The 20005-nt window shown below is 53.2% G+C and overlaps 2 protein-coding genes across 2 annotated transcripts; one reads left to right on the forward strand and one right to left on the reverse strand.

Annotated features, from left to right (window-relative positions):
- Positions 1-1438: 1438 nt before the first annotated feature.
- On the forward strand, positions 1439-4268 carry QC762_123100 (uncharacterized protein). Its single transcript, XM_062886726.1, has 3 exons — positions 1439-2377; positions 2438-2727; positions 3143-4268. The coding sequence occupies exons 1-3, from the start codon at positions 2242-2244 to the stop codon at positions 3650-3652; spliced, it is 936 nt and encodes a 311-aa protein (XP_062749870.1). The 5' UTR covers positions 1439-2241; the 3' UTR covers positions 3653-4268.
- Positions 4269-5719: 1451 nt separating this feature from the next.
- On the reverse strand, positions 5720-19510 carry DYN1 (dynein heavy chain). Its single transcript, XM_062886727.1, has 2 exons — positions 6424-19510; positions 5720-6365 (listed from the first exon to the last, which is right to left on the reverse strand). Exons 1-2 carry the CDS (start codon positions 19081-19083, stop codon positions 5916-5918), a joined length of 13110 nt encoding a protein of 4369 aa, XP_062749871.1. The 5' UTR covers positions 19084-19510; the 3' UTR covers positions 5720-5915.
- Between the last annotated feature and the right edge of the window lie 495 nt (positions 19511-20005).

Raw genomic sequence — 20005 nt, forward strand, 5'->3', positions numbered from 1 at the left:
TGTAGGTTCGTGGGGGTGGCATCAGCCAACCGTTCAGGTGTCCTCACCTGAAGATGGAAGCAGCTGAGTCACTGGCCACAGGTGCACACAAAGGGCGATATCAATGTCGTGTGCAGAGAGCACTGCATTAGGGGGTGCTTCGTGCTTGCAGCAAGTGTGAGAGCTTGAGCCCTCCGCCGAGAGCTTGAGATGCCGTTGCTGCCGACGAAAGCCTCAAACAAAAAGGTGAAATGTGCGAGTCGCTTGAACACGGGTCTGGTGCCAGAGGTTTGTAGTAGGAAATAGGGGCCGTCGGGAGCAAGGAGATAGCTGTCACGTCTGTCTGCGCCTTCATCAGCAGCTGTTTCGGTTTATGCAGGTTGCCGCCCTGTCTCACTTGCTGGCTTCCTCTGCTGGGAGCCCATCCATATCAATCACGGACAGTCGGAACGGGAATGGAAGCTCACAACCGCGATGAATGTGTTCCTCCACGAAATGCCCCGACTCGAGAATCTCATAGGCCTTGGCTGACGTCTCGACGCCCTAGTGCTAGGGCATATGGTGGTGTGTGTGCTGTCGACCCACGGCGTATCGTGGTCCACAACCGTTACAAGGGCCATCGTGGTCCTAGTAGCGCTAAGCCTGTCACTAATTATTAACAGATTGATAGCCGTCAGGAAACGCGCCTGGAAAAAATGTCGCGCGTATCAGAAGATCTCGACGAGGGTGGTGGAGTCGCACTGTCCCGTATTCTGTTGCATTCCACCCACTGCCAGTCACGTCCTCCTTGTCCAAGGAGAACGGAGTCCCGAGATGCGCCGAGCATGCCAACCACCCACTTAAAGCGTTGCTGTTGCTGCCGCGTTGAGCTGTCTCTGAAGCCCTTGATAGGGGGTTGTGTGGACAGGTCGCGAACAATCTCGGGTGAGGCGTGTATTGGTTCGAAGGATAACGAGAATTCCGCAAGCCACCGATGAGAAAGATCTTCAGGAACGGGCGGCGTCTTTCGCGGCTCGATTTCCACGATGCCCAAGACCCAAGTGAGCTGAAGAATGGGTACCGGCTACCCCACCAAGCGGCCCAGTGCTAAGGTTGGACCGGGCATCCTGCGCATCTCACGGCACTACAGGCCGCTCCAGCGGTTTCAGCGTGCCGCCATTGGCCACAAGTGGCTTTCAGCGCCCAGAACCACTAACGTACCCAGAGAATCCCAAGTACTGGCTACCGGAGGGCTGCGTGGATAGCTGTGGGAATCACGAAGAGAAGCGAGGGCAGTGACGCCATGGGCCCATTATCCATTTCCTAGTTGTTGCTGTTTCCCGTGAGCCCGAGCTCCGCTGGCCTCACCACTCAGCGGGGCTGCTTGCCCTGTCAACCCTTCCCTGCGGCAGCGCTGTGCCTTCCAGGTGTTCATGCAGCCCCTCTCCTCCTCCAGCTCTCCCGTCCCCAAGTAACGTGTGAAGCTGTGTCCCATCAAATACTTTTTAAACAAACCCCCAAAAAAAACACAAAGAGGCAGCAGGTGAAACTGCTGACACTGGGGAAGCGTTGAGCGTGTACTCACTCCGTACCAGTATTTCATTACTTGTGCTCTTGAACCAGCAACAGCGGAGCCATCTTCGCCCATCAGTTGACTTATCGGCAACAGCGCTGGTCAGATCTGGCTCCTTCTCACCCAATCCTTGTCATCAAACACCCGCCTCTCCTCGCCGTCCCCACCTGCTCATTGTTGGTGCTTCGGCCGGCTGGTTTTCTCTTTTTTACCTGCAAACGCTCCCCACGCCGCCACACACACCACCTTTTCTCCTCTTCCTTCCTCCTTCAACACCCTCGCGGGAACACCATCGCTGTCCTGTTCTGTCCGTCGCGCGGCTTCGCCGTGTTCAATTCTAGCTCACGGACTCATCCTATCTCCGGCTCTCTCGCCCAGGTCTCTCGTACGAACCATCAGGTCTCCAATCTCCAGCCGGTCTGATCGGGCTCAGGTGTCTCCAACTTTCCCCGAAACCCGCTGTCAGCAAATATCTCTTTCACCACTACCCAACCTGACAAAATTGTCCAACCTGGCATGGCCGTGGCCCAATCCCAGCCAATTCGTGTGTGAGGATCTACTGGGAACAGTTGCGTGGGATTTTCGACTCGATTGACAACGAAATACATCGCCGTGTACCAAACGAGAGATCCACCAGCTGCTCTCCCTAGGGTCAACGAACACCGACACAACACACCAATACAATACCACACCATACAGCCTCGCCCACCATGGGGCAACCACTAACCGCCCTTGTCTGGGCTTTCTTTGGCATCGTTGCTCTGCTATCCAGCCGCTCTCAGGCAACGCCCTCTATCCCAATGGAGTATTGTGCCAGATACAACACTGGTCTCAAGTTTGACCCATGTAGGTGGTCAGTCATCTTGGCACACGGCTTCAGTATACTGACGTTATGACTCCTGATAGTTGTCAGCGACTTCCAGAGCATGGGTCGTTGCAGAATAAACTGCACGGATCTGAACTTTGCTTTCGCAATTTTGCTCGAGAAAAAGTGCTGGTGCTCAAGCACCGTCCCTAACAAGGCCGATCAGAACGACATCTCGGACTGCAGTTTTCCATGCCCGGGCTATCCCGACGATATTTGCGGTGGAAAGGGTCCTGTGTATGGGTATCTTGAGATTGCCCAGTTCAAGCCTACAGCAACAGCGCCGCCAGCCCCATTTTCCACCACCCGACAGCCGTCCAAAACAGCATCCGTAAGTACTCCCCAGTTTTCGAGCGCACAGCACAGAATGCCTGCCGAAGCCCTCCCGCAGCCGTTTTTCTTTTGTCTGCCTCAGCACCACGAGTCGTTGTTCCATCTCTTGGCCGCGCTTGAGAGCCCTGGAGTTACGGCCGTTTTTAACTTTCCCATACCACCCAGGCCCATGTCCCTGCACCCGTCCCTGTGACTATCGTGACCACTGAGGCTGAGATTGTGCAGAGCACATTGCACATCACAGTGACCGTGACACCGTCGATCTCCTCGGCGAGTGTATCTTCTTCAGCTTCATCTCCTGTATGCCCTGTTTTTTTTTATAAATATATATATATTTTTTTTAGTTTGTTTGCGATGGCTGGCGACATTTTATTGTTTTGATTTGAGATGGAACATTGCTGACTTTTCGATAGCCTGATCAAGTCGTCACGTCGGAACCGGGTGGCGCAGTGGAGACAGTAACCGTTGGAGGCGTTGTCAAAACTGTGACGGCGGCCTTTCCCCAAGCCACCGGCGGGACGGTGCCAAGTTCTAGCAGTGGCCTGCAGGCCGGAGCCGTTGCCGGCATTGCCGTAGGCATCATCGGTGGCCTGTCGGTTCTTGGACTGTTCGTCTGGCTCTTGTGGAAGAAGAGGAGACAAGAAGAGCAGCAGGGATTTATCTCACCCATGAGAGGTGGTAGTGCTTCGGGCATGGGCTCTATGCGGTCAAAAGCCCCTCAAGTGACGGAGCAGCCATTAACATGGGAGGCCAAACGTCGAAGCCAGCTCATGCCCATTGACCCGCGACTCGACCCGTTCTACGTACGCGATCCGAACCGAAGCCGCGACAGCGTCAACTCCCTACAAGACAACCACGACTATTCCAGACGACTTGATGCGCCACGAGTGCTGAGAGCCACCAATCCAGACCCCGATTATTAGACTGGGGGTTTTTCTCGATCAATTCTTTCGTTTTGCAATTTTCTGGGTTGGAAAATAGGGGGTCGGCGGGCTGGGCTGGGTTTTCATGACGTACACGAACGAATCCCGACTATCTTTTTTCTCTGAGGCATTTTCCGCGACGAGTTTTCGTTTTCTTCATTACTGCATTTGCATTCCACGATACCAATGGCGTTTTCGGGCTGGGTGGATACACTAGGAGATAAGGGAAGGGGGACACTTCCGTTGCAATCGCTACTGCTTGCCTGGTGGTTGTTTGAGTTGGGTTGGGAGGCAAGATAAAGTTATGCGTGCGGTCAAGAAAAGATAGGTTTTCTTTTTGGGCTGGAAACAACAGGCACGGTCTGAATGGGGTTCTTTCCGTTCTGGGTGACAGCTGTGGCGGTGGATTTAATAGGGGATGGTTAGGGCCTGAATCGATTGACTGGCATGAAGCGATTCTGGAAAAGACTGACATGGCAAAAGGGTGGGTGAACACATGAAGTTGGCCAAGTGCTGGTCAACGGATGGTTTATTTGTACATATTTACATTGACATTGTCGAGGCTGCTGTCACCCACGATCTGAAGACCACAAGAACATATTTTATGTCTAAAGTTTTTATGTTTTCATATTGCTCAATTGCTGAAAAGTCTTTGAGATCCTTCAACCTCGGACTCTCCACGGGGATAAATATTCAGCGTGGACTGCGCCGCAGTTAGGCAGATGAGAAACAGCTATCCAAATATCATTGGCTAAGCTTGGAGCTCTGAGGTCGTGATTTCCGGCCTGCGAACCGGTGAGATTCGAACTGTGCCGCCCGTACCTGATTTTTTCTTCCCCCGGATTCTGAAAGCAATGACACTGCCTCTTTGACAAAGTGGAGCTTGTTGGATGATGATGATGATGATGATGATGGCGACTGTGGGTGCTACGGGCATACTACAGGTGACTGCGTGAATAGCGCAACGATTTTGGTTCTGGTTGGCAAGATCGAGAATCGCATCTTCCTTTTTGACATGCATGAAACCAACCAACACATCATCAAACGATGGGATTGGGTGAGATTTGCGGATGATCCAGACAGGAACAAGCTTTGGTAGGGAGGGGTGGGGATGGAAAGGGAAGTCGTGCCTGAATATCATTTTTCTCCTCTGGCAAATAAATGGGAGCCGGATTTTCCGGTTGCTGGGTGTAACAATGGGTGGTTGAGGTTGTGGTTTCTTTTACCCCTGAAGATCCCCTGACGGCGTGCACCCAATGCCGTTTGGTGGTCACCCTCCATGATGGCGAGGAGGGGGCGGTTCATCGTTTACTGTGTCCCGTACCTTTGCATAGCATTTGATTCATTGATGCTCGAGATCGAGACAAACAAACAAAAGCCTCCACGTTTTGTCAAAACCGTCGAGATGGTTACCAGGATGGTGGTGAGGACGAAGAGAGATGTGATGTCATCATCAATTTGAAACACCGCCAGCCCACTCACAAAATAACGATTGACAGTTCTGCAGCAAAAAAGACGACCCAACAGAATCCGCAAACTTGAGAGGTGGCAGAATAACTTGGTCATATCTCCGGACCCTCAGGTATCCGGATAGACGGAGTGGATATGCTGACTACAACCAAGAAGGCGATACGCGGACAGATACAACAGCAACCCTCAACATCAAACGATCGCGGACTCGGCCTTTATCACCGACGTTGCCGTGCTCGCAGCTCCATTCTGCCGGTACCGATGAGTTGCAAAGCTTGATTTGGAGATGAACCGGAGCAAAATGACCGGCCGAGGCGGATGGGAGTTCTATCAATCACTTTCCGGTTGTTGCCAGTTGCCTGCGGTTGGGAGATTGGGGGTGGGTTACATGACGTAGAGGACTTGCAGGTGCAATCACGGCTCGGCTTTTTTCTAGCAAGGATGATGGAACAATTGTTATCAAGAGGGTTTTGGTGAATGGATGTTGTCAAGTGTCTCCCTTGGACAAGCCAGTTTCGCTGCTGACTCTTCGAAGCCCAGAACCAGAGGGATCCTTGCAGAACGTACACCCAAACTTGACATTCATAGCAATTCAACTCCATAAAACAACGTGCGCCAAACATTTATTCTCCCCAAGCAAAACAAACAAGATACACTGTCAAACGGCTATACCACTATTCACACTCCAACACGTCCTCACAACAAGCTTGACTTGTACACAATATTGACCCAACAAATTATCATACACCCTTCTCACCCCTTTAAGCCACCCCCATTTCACCATTCAGCTCCCCTAAACCTCCATCAAAACCTCACCCTCATCCAGCAAATCCACCACCTTCTTCAGATTCCCAATCAAGCTCCTCCCCAACCCAACAAGCAACAACTTCTCCGCATTCGCCGGCAACCCCAAATACGTAGGCGGCTCTCTCTCAGGCAGCCTCTGGATCCACCCCATAAACTCCTGAAGGGACGTTCCGCTGGGAACAACCAGCTCCTCGCTCCCCGTCTCGGGTGTGCCTTCGACAAGCTTGTGGCCAATATCAAACGCGGCCGGGGTCAAGAAAGTAGACACGATTTGCCGCAGCATGTTCATGTCCCCTTCGTCGTCAATCTTGCCTCCGTAGGTTTCTGTGATCAAGTACCGGATCATGTCCCAGGGAATGTTGGTCGGCGCAATGTTGGTGCGGTTTTGTGCGGCGACGTCGATCCAAGTGTCAATGACAAAGGCGGAGCATTCGTACTATTTTCCATGTTAGTGTCGTGTCAATTTCCAGCAAAAGTTGTTCGGAGGGACTTACATCAGCATCGTTGAACTCCCAGAACCCCTTCCAACCCAGATTGGGGGCATACCGCAACCTCTCCTGCACCACAGCATGCAGGAACGACAGCAACAGATACAGTCGCGTTCTCTCCACAGGTGACTTGACGCTCCTTGTGCTCAGCGAGCCCATCGAGTCCTTCATATTGGCCCTCACGCCAGCAGGCTGCTCGTACATCAACACTCGGGATGCTCTCAGCAGGTTAACAGGAATCTTGGGCGAAGACTCCATAGACAGGAACAGTCTAAACTCTGGGTTCGGGTTCAGGCTCTCCATCCGCTTCTCAAGTGACTGAAGCCAAGTAGGAGCCAAGTGGACGTTCTTGATGAGGACCCAAGAGCCGGTCTGGGCAGCATTGCTGATAGCCTTGTCCGCACTGGCCAGACCTTCGTTGGAACCCATGGCAATGTTGGTGCAGCGGACACGCATGCGCTCAACCAGACTGTCAACCTTGTAAGAGGCGTCAAAGCCAGGGCTAGAGACAAGGGAAATGGGGCGAGTAGCAGAAACCTGATCGACAGTCTGCTTGAGATCCTCGACAATGTCGAACAGATCATTGCCAAACACCAATGTTACAAACCGTTCGGCGGTAGGGACGAACCGATCAAGACGGAAAAGCTTGACCAAGAGCAGCGATATGAGAGCGCGATCCGTCTCAGCAACACTGTCATCCCAGATCTTGGGCACGAAGTTCTCAGCAAGCTCCTCCGAAAGAAACTTGTCCCAGTCTGCCTCAGGCACATTCTCAATCTTGTCCTTGAGAGCAGTGATACGCTTGGCCCGAGCAAAGACCTCGTCCTTGGCGCCAATGTCAGTCGAGAGGTCCTTACCCTCCACCTTTTCATCAAGAATCACATCCAACAGGCCCTTGTCCATTTTGTAGGGCGATGCCTGAGCAAGCAGCATGGCAAGCGTGATCCTGTCCTTTTGCAACAGACCCAGAGCAGTTCGCTTGAAGGCAGCCACGAAGAGATCCTTGACAATGATATCTCTCCTGACGTTATGATTCTGCTCCCCCTCCAAGTGCGGGTTGCCGTGCAAGACCGAGTGGAAGATATCCAGGAAATACTGCAGCGAGAACTGATAGAAGTGATTGATGTAGTGCAGCTGCTCGAGGACAGCAAAGACAGCACTGCAAGATCTGGCAATGATGTTGTACTGCAGCGTGATCTCCTCCACCTCGGCCATAACACCCTCGGTGTTGCTCATCTTGGTTGAAATCTCGGCCGCCTCCGTCTTGAGAGTCTCGAGTGTCTCGATGACATTGTCATCATCCAGTATATTGCCACGGGATTCGTTGAGCGCTTGCAGCAGACGCTTCTCAAGCTGTCGAAGATGAACCTTGAACTCTCCTTGTAACTTGATGAGGTTGGAACGACGCTCATCAACATCAGGACGCTCAGACTTGAGCACCTCAGCCAAAGACTGGGTTTGCAAACTGCTCTGAGTGACAGTAAAGTTGACAAATGTCGTCCGCGAGCAGATATCAGGAGCAAAGGTGGCCGAAGGATCCCGCGTGGAAAGGTAAATCTTGAACGCAGGCGAGAAATCGATCTGCTGCTTTCCAAGCTGGATCAGCACACGACCACCAGTCTTTTGGTACTCCTTATTGAGCACATGATTGAGCACAGGGTCGAGATGTTCGGCATCCTGGATGAGGATCGGGTTACCGAAACGGAGAGAACTCTCGAGCTGCTTGGTGAACGAATCATCCAAGAAGCTGGTCACGGTAAGCCGGCGGTCCTTGCACTCGCGCTGCAAGAACTCAGTGACACGGCCCGAGGGGTCGATGATGAGCGGGTACCGGTTGAAGCGCTGCAAGATGATGGCGTTTTCTGTGCACAGGTCGTCCACAGGCAGCGTGTTGGCCTGCCAGCTGAGCCTCTCATCGGCCGTCGAGAGGTATTCCGTGACAGGATTATGCTGCTTGAATTGAATACCACTGAGATGCAGCTGGTGCAGCCAATCCTCCATCATCGATTTTCTGAACACCTGGTCATAGAGACCGCTGTACGCCAAGAAAGCAGCAGCAACCAACACATCGCCCACCAGCGTGCTGATCTGCGTCTCGAACGACTTGCTGCCCTCCTCCCAGCGTGTCCTCTCACTCGACAAGCTATCGAGCAGCTTGACACTGCGGTCGACCTTGAATTGCACCCTTGACATCTCCGACTTGATAGCCTGCGTCTCGCTGATCAACGACGCATACTCAACCTTGTAAGTGGCAATGCTAGCCTCGAGGTTTTCAATCGTCTGCTCGACCGCCTTGGCCTCAGCCTTGGTCTGGAGAGCCTGTTCCTCGAGCTGCCGCACTTCCTCTCTCAGCGGCCCAACACGGTCCAGGATCTCGGCGTACTGCACCTGCGCCTCAACCCACTGGACAAGCGGACCGCAAGCCTTGGAGGCACGGTTGACTTTCTCAAAGGTAAACTCGGGGTTGGCCAAGAACTCGTTCCGCATCTTCATCCTCAGCGCCTTGGTCATCTGCCTCTCATTGTCAAAGTTGATGATGCTGGCGATGAAATCATCACGACGGACAACAGCCTGAATCTGCTTCCAATCGTTGACCTTGTGACCAATCAATGTGCAGACTGAATCGAGCGCCAGCCTGACACCAGGTGGAGGCGCAGACATGGACCTGACTTCGGTAAGCTGGGGCTTCTTGATGTTGCCGACACTAGCCTTGGCCGCCTCAACAGCCGGTTCGGCCTTGGCTAAATCCTCCAACACAAACTTCTTGCGAGAAGCAACCTCAGCCTCCTGCTTCCCAAGCGCAACCTGAATCTCCAACGAAGCATTCTTCCTCTGCTCCGCCTCACGCTGATCGGCAACCATCCTCTGCAGCTTCTCATTGGCCTCCGCATCCTTCTGCTCAAGCTGGGCCTTCTTCTCCGCCAGACTGACCCTCAAATCCCGAACCTTGTCGACCGTATCTCTCAGCTTCTCCAACCCAACATTCAAATGCCTCTGTTGCTCCTCCAAATCTTCCCTCTTCTCATTGTACAGCTTGACATACTGCGCCACAAAGTCCAGGAAATGTCTCGGAGTAAGGAAAGTGACCTTGCCCTGCTGCTTGAGGAGCTTGCTGTTGAACCGCTGCAACGAGTAGTGAATATACACCATGGAGTTGACGACCGCCTCTCTGTGCGACGGCGGCAGGTTGAGACTGCGGTACGCCACAGGAATTGTATCGGGAGCAGCCCAGTTTGACCTGTCCAAGTCCACAGAGTGCGTGAGCTCATGACCGACCTGGAACAAGGCCTGATCGGACCAGTCACCGAACCAGTTGAGCACGCAACGGTTGAACAGCGCAGGCGACGTCGCAGCCTTGGAACTCAAGCCATCCTCCGGCGGGTTCATGGTGAACACCACATGCAAGTTCTTGACAATCTGCCCCGTGAACCACTTGTACAGCTCCTCCTGTGAATCCAACAACAACCCCTGTCGCTGAGCACCCTCCTTGCAAGCCGTCATCAACGCAGCCAAATCATCACCCTCAAACAGACCCGGCACCTCAGCATTGGCCAACAGAGTATTCATCCTCTCCAGGAAACCCGAATCCAGCACATTCGACTCGTCCATAATGAAGCACATTTTCTCCCCCTTGCAGCCGCACCTCCTCAACACCTCCCTCAGATCCTCATCAAAGTCTTCCGCCGAGTACTTGCCATGAACCTTGATCTGGAACACCTTCAAGCCATTCATCCAAGCCACGAACCTAGACAGCGTAGTCTTGCCACTACCGCTGACACCAATAAGAATAAGATGTCCCTGCGGCTGTCTGAACACACGATCAATGCGCAGCACGTGCTCCAAGACGTCATTGAACAGGATAAGCGGGACATCGACTTCTTCTTCGCAAAAGGTCTTGAGTCTGGCCTTGACGAAGTCGCGAAGCTGCTCGCGGTCAACAGGCACATAGTTCTTTGAGAGCCAATTGGAGAACAGGATTGGTCCACCAAGCGCCTTTTGCTCATCAATGGTGGGGAAGTACTCCATGGCGATTCTGCGGACAGCATCATCGGTCCATTTGCGCTCCTCTTCGGCAACCAGACGATCTTGGAACAGGCGCAACGCTTCATGGGCCCAAATTCGGATGAGACCTTCCACTGACAACGTCTCCAGCGGCCGAATAGCCTCATACACACCGCGCACCCATCTGGTGAGTTCACGAGGACTGTAGACGTAATGGGGCTGAATCTTGGGTGTGAACCTCTGCTGTGACTCGAGATACAGCTTAACCATGGCCTGCGTGAGCGGCTCGGCATAGCCACGGAGCGAGGGAATGATCTTGAGAACCGCCGAGTTGAAGGTGCCATAAATCTGCATGAGCGAGACCTCGCCAGGGTAATCAACCATGATAAGGGGAGCATGTCTCAGGAAACGGGGACCCATGGGGGTACGGCCAGCATCAGTAGGCGGGTTGCAAGCACCGACGAATTGGATGCGGTCAAGGGTGACCCAGGACTTGTCCGAAGTCCTCCAGAAGCCGTTGTGTTCGACGAGCTGACGGAGGAAAGAAATTGCACGCTGAGTACCGTACTTGTCGGGGGCGGGCAAGTTGATTTCGTCGCAGAAGATGACAAGCCAGCGGCCAATTTGTGTGGGCGAAAGCATGACTCCGTTAAGCGTCTTCTTGTACTCGCAATATTGCTCAAACGTCTTGATCAGCAAGTCAGGCGTCGTCGCGCTAGAAAAGTTGAGGCCGACGACTTCCATGTTGGGAAGCTTGCGGAGAGCGCTGAACAGCGTCATTGTTTTACCGGAACCAGGAGGACCGCACAGCAACAGAGGCTTATGCTCAGCAAGCCACGAGTAGAGAACATCCTCATGGCGAACAGTGTCCAGGGTGGGAATGACAACATCCGTCTGCGTGACCGAGTGAGTGTTGACTTCGATGGTAGGTACCTGGTTCTGCCAAGGTGTCCATTCAGCCTTGGGCAACGACACGTCAAAGTCGATGAGCGAGTTTGTGTTGTCCAGAGGAGGGGAGCCGAAGCTGGCCAGACCAGCAACCTTGTCACCAAACTGCTTGCGGTCATTCAATGGGCAATCACCCGTCAAAGCCCAGACGAGTGCCAGCAAAAGCTTCTTGGAGATGTAATTCTCGACCTGCTCAGGCTCCAGAGGGAAGTCGACATGCTGACTGTTGTATTCGATGATATCGCGAACAGCCTTGTTCAGCAGAGAGAACATGGTGTTAAGGACACGAGCAGTGGTGAACTCCATGATGTGATTGAAGCCCTCAGCTTGCTGTAGCGCTTCATTGATGAAGTTATCAGTCGTGAGATAGGCCTGTAGCAAGTCGGCTGCCTGAGCCTGAACAGCAAGAGCTTTGGCCGAGCTCTGCCCAGTAGCGACAGCATCCTCATCCAGATCCTCGAACGCAACAGACCGCAGCGTCTCAATATAGTTGGTGACCAGCATGTTCGGTGTGACGGTATCCTCACTGAACCAGACCATACCGCAGCGGCTGACAGTGGCGAGGGTGGCATACTTGAGATTCTCCACCTCAAACATGATGCGGACATTGGGTGGCAGGTTGAGACGCTCACCGTTGGGCAGCGTGAGAAGCTTGTTGTCGTCGAGCACGCTGTTCAAGTTTTCAACCCACTCGGGATCGACATCGCCATCGAACACAATCCAGTGACGCTTTGTGTCCTCACCACGCAGGTTGTCGACAATTTTGCGCAGGATACTCGTGAACAGACCATCGGTCCACTCTCTGGTAGTCGAATCGAGGTTTCCGTACAGCGCCTCCTTGGACATGACCTTGCTGTCGATGACATGGGACACACCCTCCACATTCTCAACCTGCTGTAACGCATCCAAGAGCAGCCTCCAAGCAGAAGACTTGCCCGAACCAGCACTACCGACCATCATGACACCGTGGTGAATGCCCTGGATCTGGTACAGCTGCAGCACCTTGGTCATCCAAGTATCGTTGACAACCAGCTGCCTCTCCGCAGCCAACCGCTGAATCGCCCCCCGAAGCTTCTCCAGGCTGGCAGGAACATATTTGACACCAGGGAAGCAAGTCTCCTCAATGCCCATCATAATTTCCACATCCGATTTGATCAGCTTGGGCGCAATGGTCTCCCGGATACTCTGCACAAGAATTTCAGGCTCAACGACCTCCTCCGAGCCTAGCTCTCCCTCCTGCGTCAAGCGAGCACGCTTCAGCCCGCCAGAACTGACAAGCACACTCTTGAGCGCACGAAGACCAAAGTCGTAATGAGCTTGCTTGGACAGCTTCTGCGAGCACTGATCGAAAAATGGAACAGTGTGCTTCGACAGCTGCTTGGCCTGGCTGAAACCCTGCGAGTACAACATGACCTCGGCAATGAGCTCCTTGTCTGGCTTGGACATGGCAACACTCCTGAACAGCTTCTTCAAGTTGTCTGGCAAGTTGGAACGACCAGCATAGCCAGGGTTCATGGTGATAAAGATACCCGTGTTGGTGTTCACCTTCAGCTGGCGACCAACGAGTTCAATCTGAGCCTTGTCGTCTTCAGCACCTTGCTTCAGACCAAGCTGGATATTCTGAATCTGCTGAGAGACGGCAGACAAAATCCTCTCCTCCAGACGGTTGAACTCATCGAAACAACCCCAAGCGCCGACCTGGCAGATACCAAGGAAGATGCGACCCATGGCCTGGAAATCAAACGTGTCGTCACAGCAAAACACCAAGGTGAACCGACCGAGCTGGACACCGAGAGCCTTGACGGATTCTGTCTTGCCCGTACCGGCAGGACCATAAGGCGAGCCACCCAAGCGTTGGCAAAGAGCCTGGGTGAGGGTAAGGAAACATCTATCTGTGAGAGGAGTGCGGACAAGCCTCTCAGGAACACCAAGATACTCAAAGCCGTAGTTGAGCTTGGCGTTGGCCATCTTGATGTGCAGACGCTGTAAGAAGTCTCCCTCAGGTGTGTACACATACCGCATCTGAAGAAGCCACAGGTAGTGTGTGTTGGAGCTGGCGTTGACCTTGATTAACCTCTCAATGACATCCCGCTGGTGAACACACTCGGTGATAAGCTGCTCGCATGTCTTCCTCAGCAGCACCTCCAGATCGCCCAGGACCGTATCAGCAAGCAGGCGAAGAACTTGGACCTCACGCTCAAAGAGCGCTGGCAGACTCTGGCCGCCCTCAGCAAGCGCCTGCTCAACCGCAGTAGTCCAGACAGCCTGAGTGGCAAGCACAACAATCTGACTGGGATACGCCGTCATGAACTTGTTGAGCGCCTCCCGGTTGATCTCACCGTTGTTGAAGATAGGAGTGAAGTCCTCGACAGCCTCAGCCAACAGCTCAGCAAGCGTAGCCTTCATGCCATTCTCCAACAAGGCCAACCAATCATTGATCTTGGGCGTCTTGACAAGGTTAATCTCCTTCTTGAGACGAACCACCTCTCCTTCTTTTGATGTGAAGCCAGTGATAACACCTTCCTCCTCCATAGTCAGACCGTTAAGACCAGCAAACATCTTCTTGAAGTGCTTGGCAATGCGCATGGTGTCATTGCTATTACCGATCATCTCCAGCAAGTCTTCGTCACCAACAAAGTAAAAGCGCGGGAATGAGACACGCTCCTTCTCGAGGTACTCACCAAGCGCCTTCTGAATCTTGTTGAGCAGCTCAGCCAGACGCTCGAGAGACTTTTGCACATTGGGAATGTTGAGAACATCCAACACATTGGGCTGCTTGTACACCTTCTTCATCACAGCCGAGAACTCGCTGTTGATGTTTTGGAAGCGAGAAGACTCGATGGGGAGCAGGTGCTTGATATCGGCATTGCCGGTGAACACACCCTCGAGGTACACCCACTGGCGCTGCACGTCAATCCAGACGTCAAACAAAACGTGCACACGGTTCAGCTTGTCCTCCCAAGCAGTGGCCTCCTCCTCGAATTCCTTGTAATAAGGTGAATGCCTCATGGCCTGTAGCGAATTGAGATTCTCACTGCATTTAGCAAACAAATCATCCCAGCCACGGATGAGACGGCACTTGTTCTGGTAATTGACGAGCTCGAGTCCGTAGCCAGTCCAGGTCTCGCGGACTTGCTTCAAGAACTCCTCCAGCGCCATTTCTCCCTGCGCCTGGATAATGATGTCCTTGACGATGACCTCGGTCGCCACAAGGTTGAGGTCCCACACGTCACCCAGCGTCATTGAGACAGGCGAGTACCGCTTGCCAGGCTTGATCTGCTTGTAGATTTTGATCCAGTGTCTGTCACGAACAGCTTCCGACTTGAGCTCAGCCAGCATAGGGTTGACCTTCATGAACTGACGGAGGATGTTCTGAATGTGCTCGAAAGCGGCATACTGGCGCATCCGGCTGGGCATATCCTTGGTCATCTTTATCAAGTTGTCGATAGAGGACCGGATCTTTCTTGGCTGGACGCTGTTCCACAGAATCTCGCGCAGCTCATTAAGGTTCTTCCAGATGGTGGAAAGTGACGCCCAGACAGACTTGAAGTCCTGAACTTCTTCAAGAATCACGCCGAGAGACGTGTCAGGAGTGGCGGGCAGGTCGAGAGCCTCCTTGGCCTTCGCAACCATGGCCGAGTCATCCTGCAGCTTGGTGATACGAGTTTCAAAGGTGCTGAGGGTAGCAGAAGCAACATCGGGGGCAATGGTACCCGAGACAGGCTTCTCTTCGTTCCACTGAACGGCAACCTCGTTGATCTTGTCGATAACCACCTTGTCCTCGGCAATGATCTTGGCACGGAGCGCGTCGGTCTGGTCTTGCACAATCTTGGACTTGCGGGCGAGCAACTCATTGAGCATATCCCACATGCCATCCACTTGCTCAGCATGCAGCCAGTCATTAGGGAACTGATAGCGCTGGCGCACGAGGGTTGACTCTCCCTGCCTGAAGGTCTCCACCTCAGGCGCCCAGAGCTTCACCTGGCGCTTGCAGGTTTGGACAATGGTGATGAACTGCACAGCCTCGGCCGTGGAGTTGGCCGCCATAGCCTGGCCCTCGAGGTCCTTACGAGCCTTCTCAATCTCGGCGTGAACCTCGCGCATGCGAGTGCCGAGCCGGCTGGCAAACTTCATGAGAATGTCATGCTGCCATTGGTCGTACTTCGCATTGACCTTCGTTTGAACTTGGTCATAGTCGATGGTGATGTGGCCAAAGGAACGGCTGACCTCGGTGGTGTCAAAGGTCTGGCGCGTCTTTCTGATTTCTTGGAGAAGCTGAAGCCATCTCGACAGTTGGTCGCCGAGAACATCATACACATGCTCCGACTGGAGATCCCACAAAGACTGGAATTGCAGCCATTTGTCGACATAGGCGCCAATCTCACGAATCTTTTTCTCGACTGACGTCTGCACACGCAAGAGAGCATCCGTGCACTCACTAGGCAGGTCGTCAAAGCGCGCTTCGTCCTCTACCGTCGTGCTGATGGTCATCTGGTACCGGGTGGCCTTGATCTTCTTCAGGTTGCAAATGACACCGATCCACTCTTGCAACTGGGAAAACCAGCTTGCTCTGGCAAACTCAAGAGGCGGGTCCAGATAGATGACTTGGTTCCGCATGGTGATCTCGTGAATGAGCTTCTTGATGACAGGAACATCAGTCTTGGGGGCGTTGACAATCTCGAGTGTTCTCTTCCGATCACTCCTGTCCTCCAAGTACTCGTCCTCGAAGGCCTCAATCCAAGCCTGAACAGCATGCTGAAGACGGGCGAGAAGGATGGCCTTGATTTGCTTGTTCATGCGATCCACCCAGAAGCCAAGGTTAACATACTGCTCCAAGTTGAGTGTATCAACGGCTGTCTGAATGGCAGTCAGCCGGCCCTCAAATTCCTTGACTTCATAAGGGCACTTCTCCAGTTCCGCAAGCGCTTTTTCCACCGATCCATGAATGTTGGCCAGCTGAAGGGTCTTGGTCTGGAGGAGGGATACTGCTAGGGCGAAATCCTTGACAAACTTGACATGCTTGCTCTCTCCGTTCTTGGTGTAATTGCTGTCAATGGCACTCTGCGCGTGGTTCTTAAAATGCACTTCGTACGTATTGACAAACGATTCCCACCTCAGAGAGATTCCCTTGGCGATCAAGAGATATACCCCTTCGCGGTAACCGCTGAGCAGCACCGAAACCTCAGACATGTCATTGATCTGGCGGTTGGTCTGCGCAAACGTCCTAACGCTTTCCATGAGACTGACAGCATAGGGATACACTCGCTTGGCCTCCTTTGCGACATTGTTGACTGAGTGAGGAACTGGGAAGCTGAGCCAGACCAAGTTCCTGGTCTCCTTGAAGAGGGCGATGACTTGAGCGTCGAAATTGACTGCGAGCTCCAGCACATTTCCGGCGGAGCGGATCCTGTTAATGTTGAACAAGAGACCCGAGATCGTGATCTGCTTCCGCTGCACATCATGCAACCAGGCTTCGAAGATAGGCCGAGTATCGAGCTTCTTGCGGAACAAATCACCTTCGGCTTGGAGTCTTTGACCCTCGGCATGCATAGCCCAATCAGCACCGAGAACATCCTCCACCTTCTTCATATATGTGTCAAGCTGCCGCTCAATCTGCCGAGCCCAAATGATGGCTCCGGAAACAGGAGGAAGATCATGAAGCTGGGCCATGGCGTGTGCTTCTGAGTGACCATACTGCTGCTTGAACCGCTCGTGCAAGGCAGTGATGGCCTGTTTGACATTGTCGATAAGCTGGGTCTGATACTCGGCGATAGCACCGCGAATCTTGGGGCGCACAAAAAGGGCGTTGAACTTGGAAAAGACACGAAACATCTCGTTGGCATTCTTCGCAGTCGCCAACCGGTCGCGAAGACGGGCGATGATGGAGTTTTCGACGCGGGACGTTCGCTCATTGTACGTGTTCTCGGCGCGAGCCCACTTGGCCGTTCCCTCAGGAGTGACATCAAGCAAGTCGACGTCTTTCAAGCCCTCCCAGGCTTGCTTCACCTCCTCAACGGCGTCAACGTCACCAATCTCCTCCACCACGACCGTGCCGTTGGCACCCTCTGAGACACCATTCACATCGGTCTTGGGCCCAAGAACATTGACGATAGTCCGCTGCAGCTGCTCGTGGTTGGCACGGAACGTGGCGACATATTTAAGACGAGCCTGCAGGTCGCCGTGCCTAGGGTTGATCTTGATGGGAATAAACCTCTCGTTTCGACGACGTGTAACATCACGAGCCACGTTGGTGAATTCCTTGATGCTGTCATCCCAGACTCTGAAGATGGAATCGGCCTGCTTGATAACCCGGCTGAACTCCTGGTAGTCGAGCTTGACAAGCTCCAGGCCTGGCAACAGGCGGTGGAGAGCCTCGTCCAAATCGGCCGAGATAGCCCCGACAAGCGGAAGGGCGCGATGAATTGGGTAGGGACAGATCCTAAGCTTCTTGTTCAAGTGAGCAAAAATTTGGCCAACCGAATCTTCCACTTTCTGGAGGGTGGTAGCAGAGAGCAGTTCATCAAGGGGAAAGTCCCGCATGAGCTGATTGTACTTTTGCACCTTTTCCATCGCCTCTTTCAAGCCAGTGTCTGCGGTAAAACTGACTGTAGCCTGGAAACGTTTCGCATGCTTGAGAACTTCAAGGGTAAGCGTGACACCTTCGCTCCTAAGCTGGCTTTCGATGCCTTCCAATGCTGATTCCATGGAAAGCCAAAAGTTGATCTCCTGGTTAGCCGGGCCTGTGTTCGGGTCCCTCGTCATCTTAGTGATAACCTGGATCGACTTGATCCAGCTGTTTACCGTGGCCTGGAGATTGTTGAGAAAACCGCTGTCTGTCAGGAATTGCGCAGGAATCAGATCAATAGTAGGTTTCGTCTGCTTTTCTCTTGCCTGGTCGAGTGCGGCCTGCACTACAGGGTGGAAGGGCAGAGAAACCTCGGGGATCTCAACATTTTGCTGCAGATGGGACAAGCTGAGCTCGAGCTCGGTCCAGCGCTTCTTGGTGACAGGAATGCCAGTCTTTGCGTCTGCATCTGCGCGGCCTCTTCCAGTGCTGGCCGCCTGCTGCCGGCTCTTGGTGCTCGCATCAAAATATGGCGCCAGACCGTTATGAAGATAGAGTTGAAGAACCTCGTACGGGGAAGTGATGGAGCCCTGGTCACCAGCGTTCACCGCCGTGTAGGCTGGGCCGGGAAGGTTGAGCATCTGGATTTGGGAGGTCAAGGGGATGGATGCGTCCAGAGGCTGTGCACGCTTCAGGATCACAAGAAAACCGACGGTGGTCGAGGTTGCAGACGAGGACATATCAGACGTAAGACTGTAGACATGCGTAGGTCCATCTGCACCGCTGTTAATCCTGGATTTTCGTGCCTCTTTCACCAAATCGATGTTCTGACCTTCAGAAATGACACTAACATCTTCCTCGATGAGGTCCTCCTCGATAGGCTCCAACTCGACAATATCCTTTTGAATGGTAAGGGCGACTTGTGTGTCCAAGGCCCATCGAGAGCATCGTTGCCAAGTATCCTGATACCGGGTTCCAGATAGCAAACTGCCGGGGGATTCAAGCTCCAGTCGAGTTGCGCCGAGCGTAGCTTGCAACAGTACAGCAATATGATCGATGACCCGGGCTACATCGACAGAGGCAAAGGGCGTACCGCCGACGCCGTTCGAGGGGCCCGGGCTCGTGGCCGGGGGAGGCGTTGCCGCTTCCATGTTTGTGTGGTAATTTTGATTTCCCCTCTTTTCGTTCGCGAAGCAAAGAGCGGGAGTTGGGTTGGAGGTAGTATTGGATTTGTTGACTTATGAAAAAGCCGATCTCATCGTTCGTTTTCTCGGACGTCTTTCAGTTCGGGGCGGGGGGTGGGGGGGGACAAATTACAAGCGTAAACGAAGCAATCGTGACTGGATGTGGTCGGTGTGGCTTCCTGCAACAAAAAAAAGTAATCTTGGTGCAAACAAAATGCACAAACCGAGAAGAGAAGGCGGGACAAAAGAGCGAAGGCCGTGATGGGGTATCTCAGGTTGCGGGTGATGGATGATTATTATCGCGAGCCTCCTCTGTCAGAGAAGATGATGTTGTGGCAAGGAGGTAGTCGTCGAGAATGGAGCATCTCTGAAAGGGAAGCTCGCTCCAGGGCCTGGTGTTTCCTCATCCACAACTCGACCCAATGATTGCCCGTTTGACGCGACTTTCCCGAATCCCTGTCGCGGAATGAGCATGGGGGCATGTGTCAGGGGCCCTGGATCCCTATGCGGTGGCTTGCGCCCTGATTGGCCAACCCCTCATGCTGCGCGCTGCAGAAGCAACACCCACGCAACTGTCCCGCCGCCGACAAGGCCTGGCAGCTGTCGTTCGGCATTGAAAGTGCACACAGCTTCGTGGCATGTATCACTGGAATTAGAATGAAATGCGAGAGAAGAACGCTTCAGATTCATATAAGCAAACCATATACCGAGATAGATTCCCTCCCCGCAACACAAGTAGAAATCTACTACAAACACAGCTTGATGTCCACATCAAAGTGTCACCTACTTGCCAGCACTGCATTCTCGGTACATGTACATCTACCCATCTACCTATGAAATCGAGTCTCTTGCAAAAGTATTTGATCTGCAGCTTTGCTGTCAGATGGCT

This window comes from Podospora pseudocomata (assembly GCF_035222375.1).
Source record: "Podospora pseudocomata strain CBS 415.72m chromosome 1 map unlocalized CBS415.72m_1, whole genome shotgun sequence".
NCBI classification, from domain to species: Eukaryota; Fungi; Ascomycota; class Sordariomycetes; order Sordariales; family Podosporaceae; genus Podospora; species Podospora pseudocomata.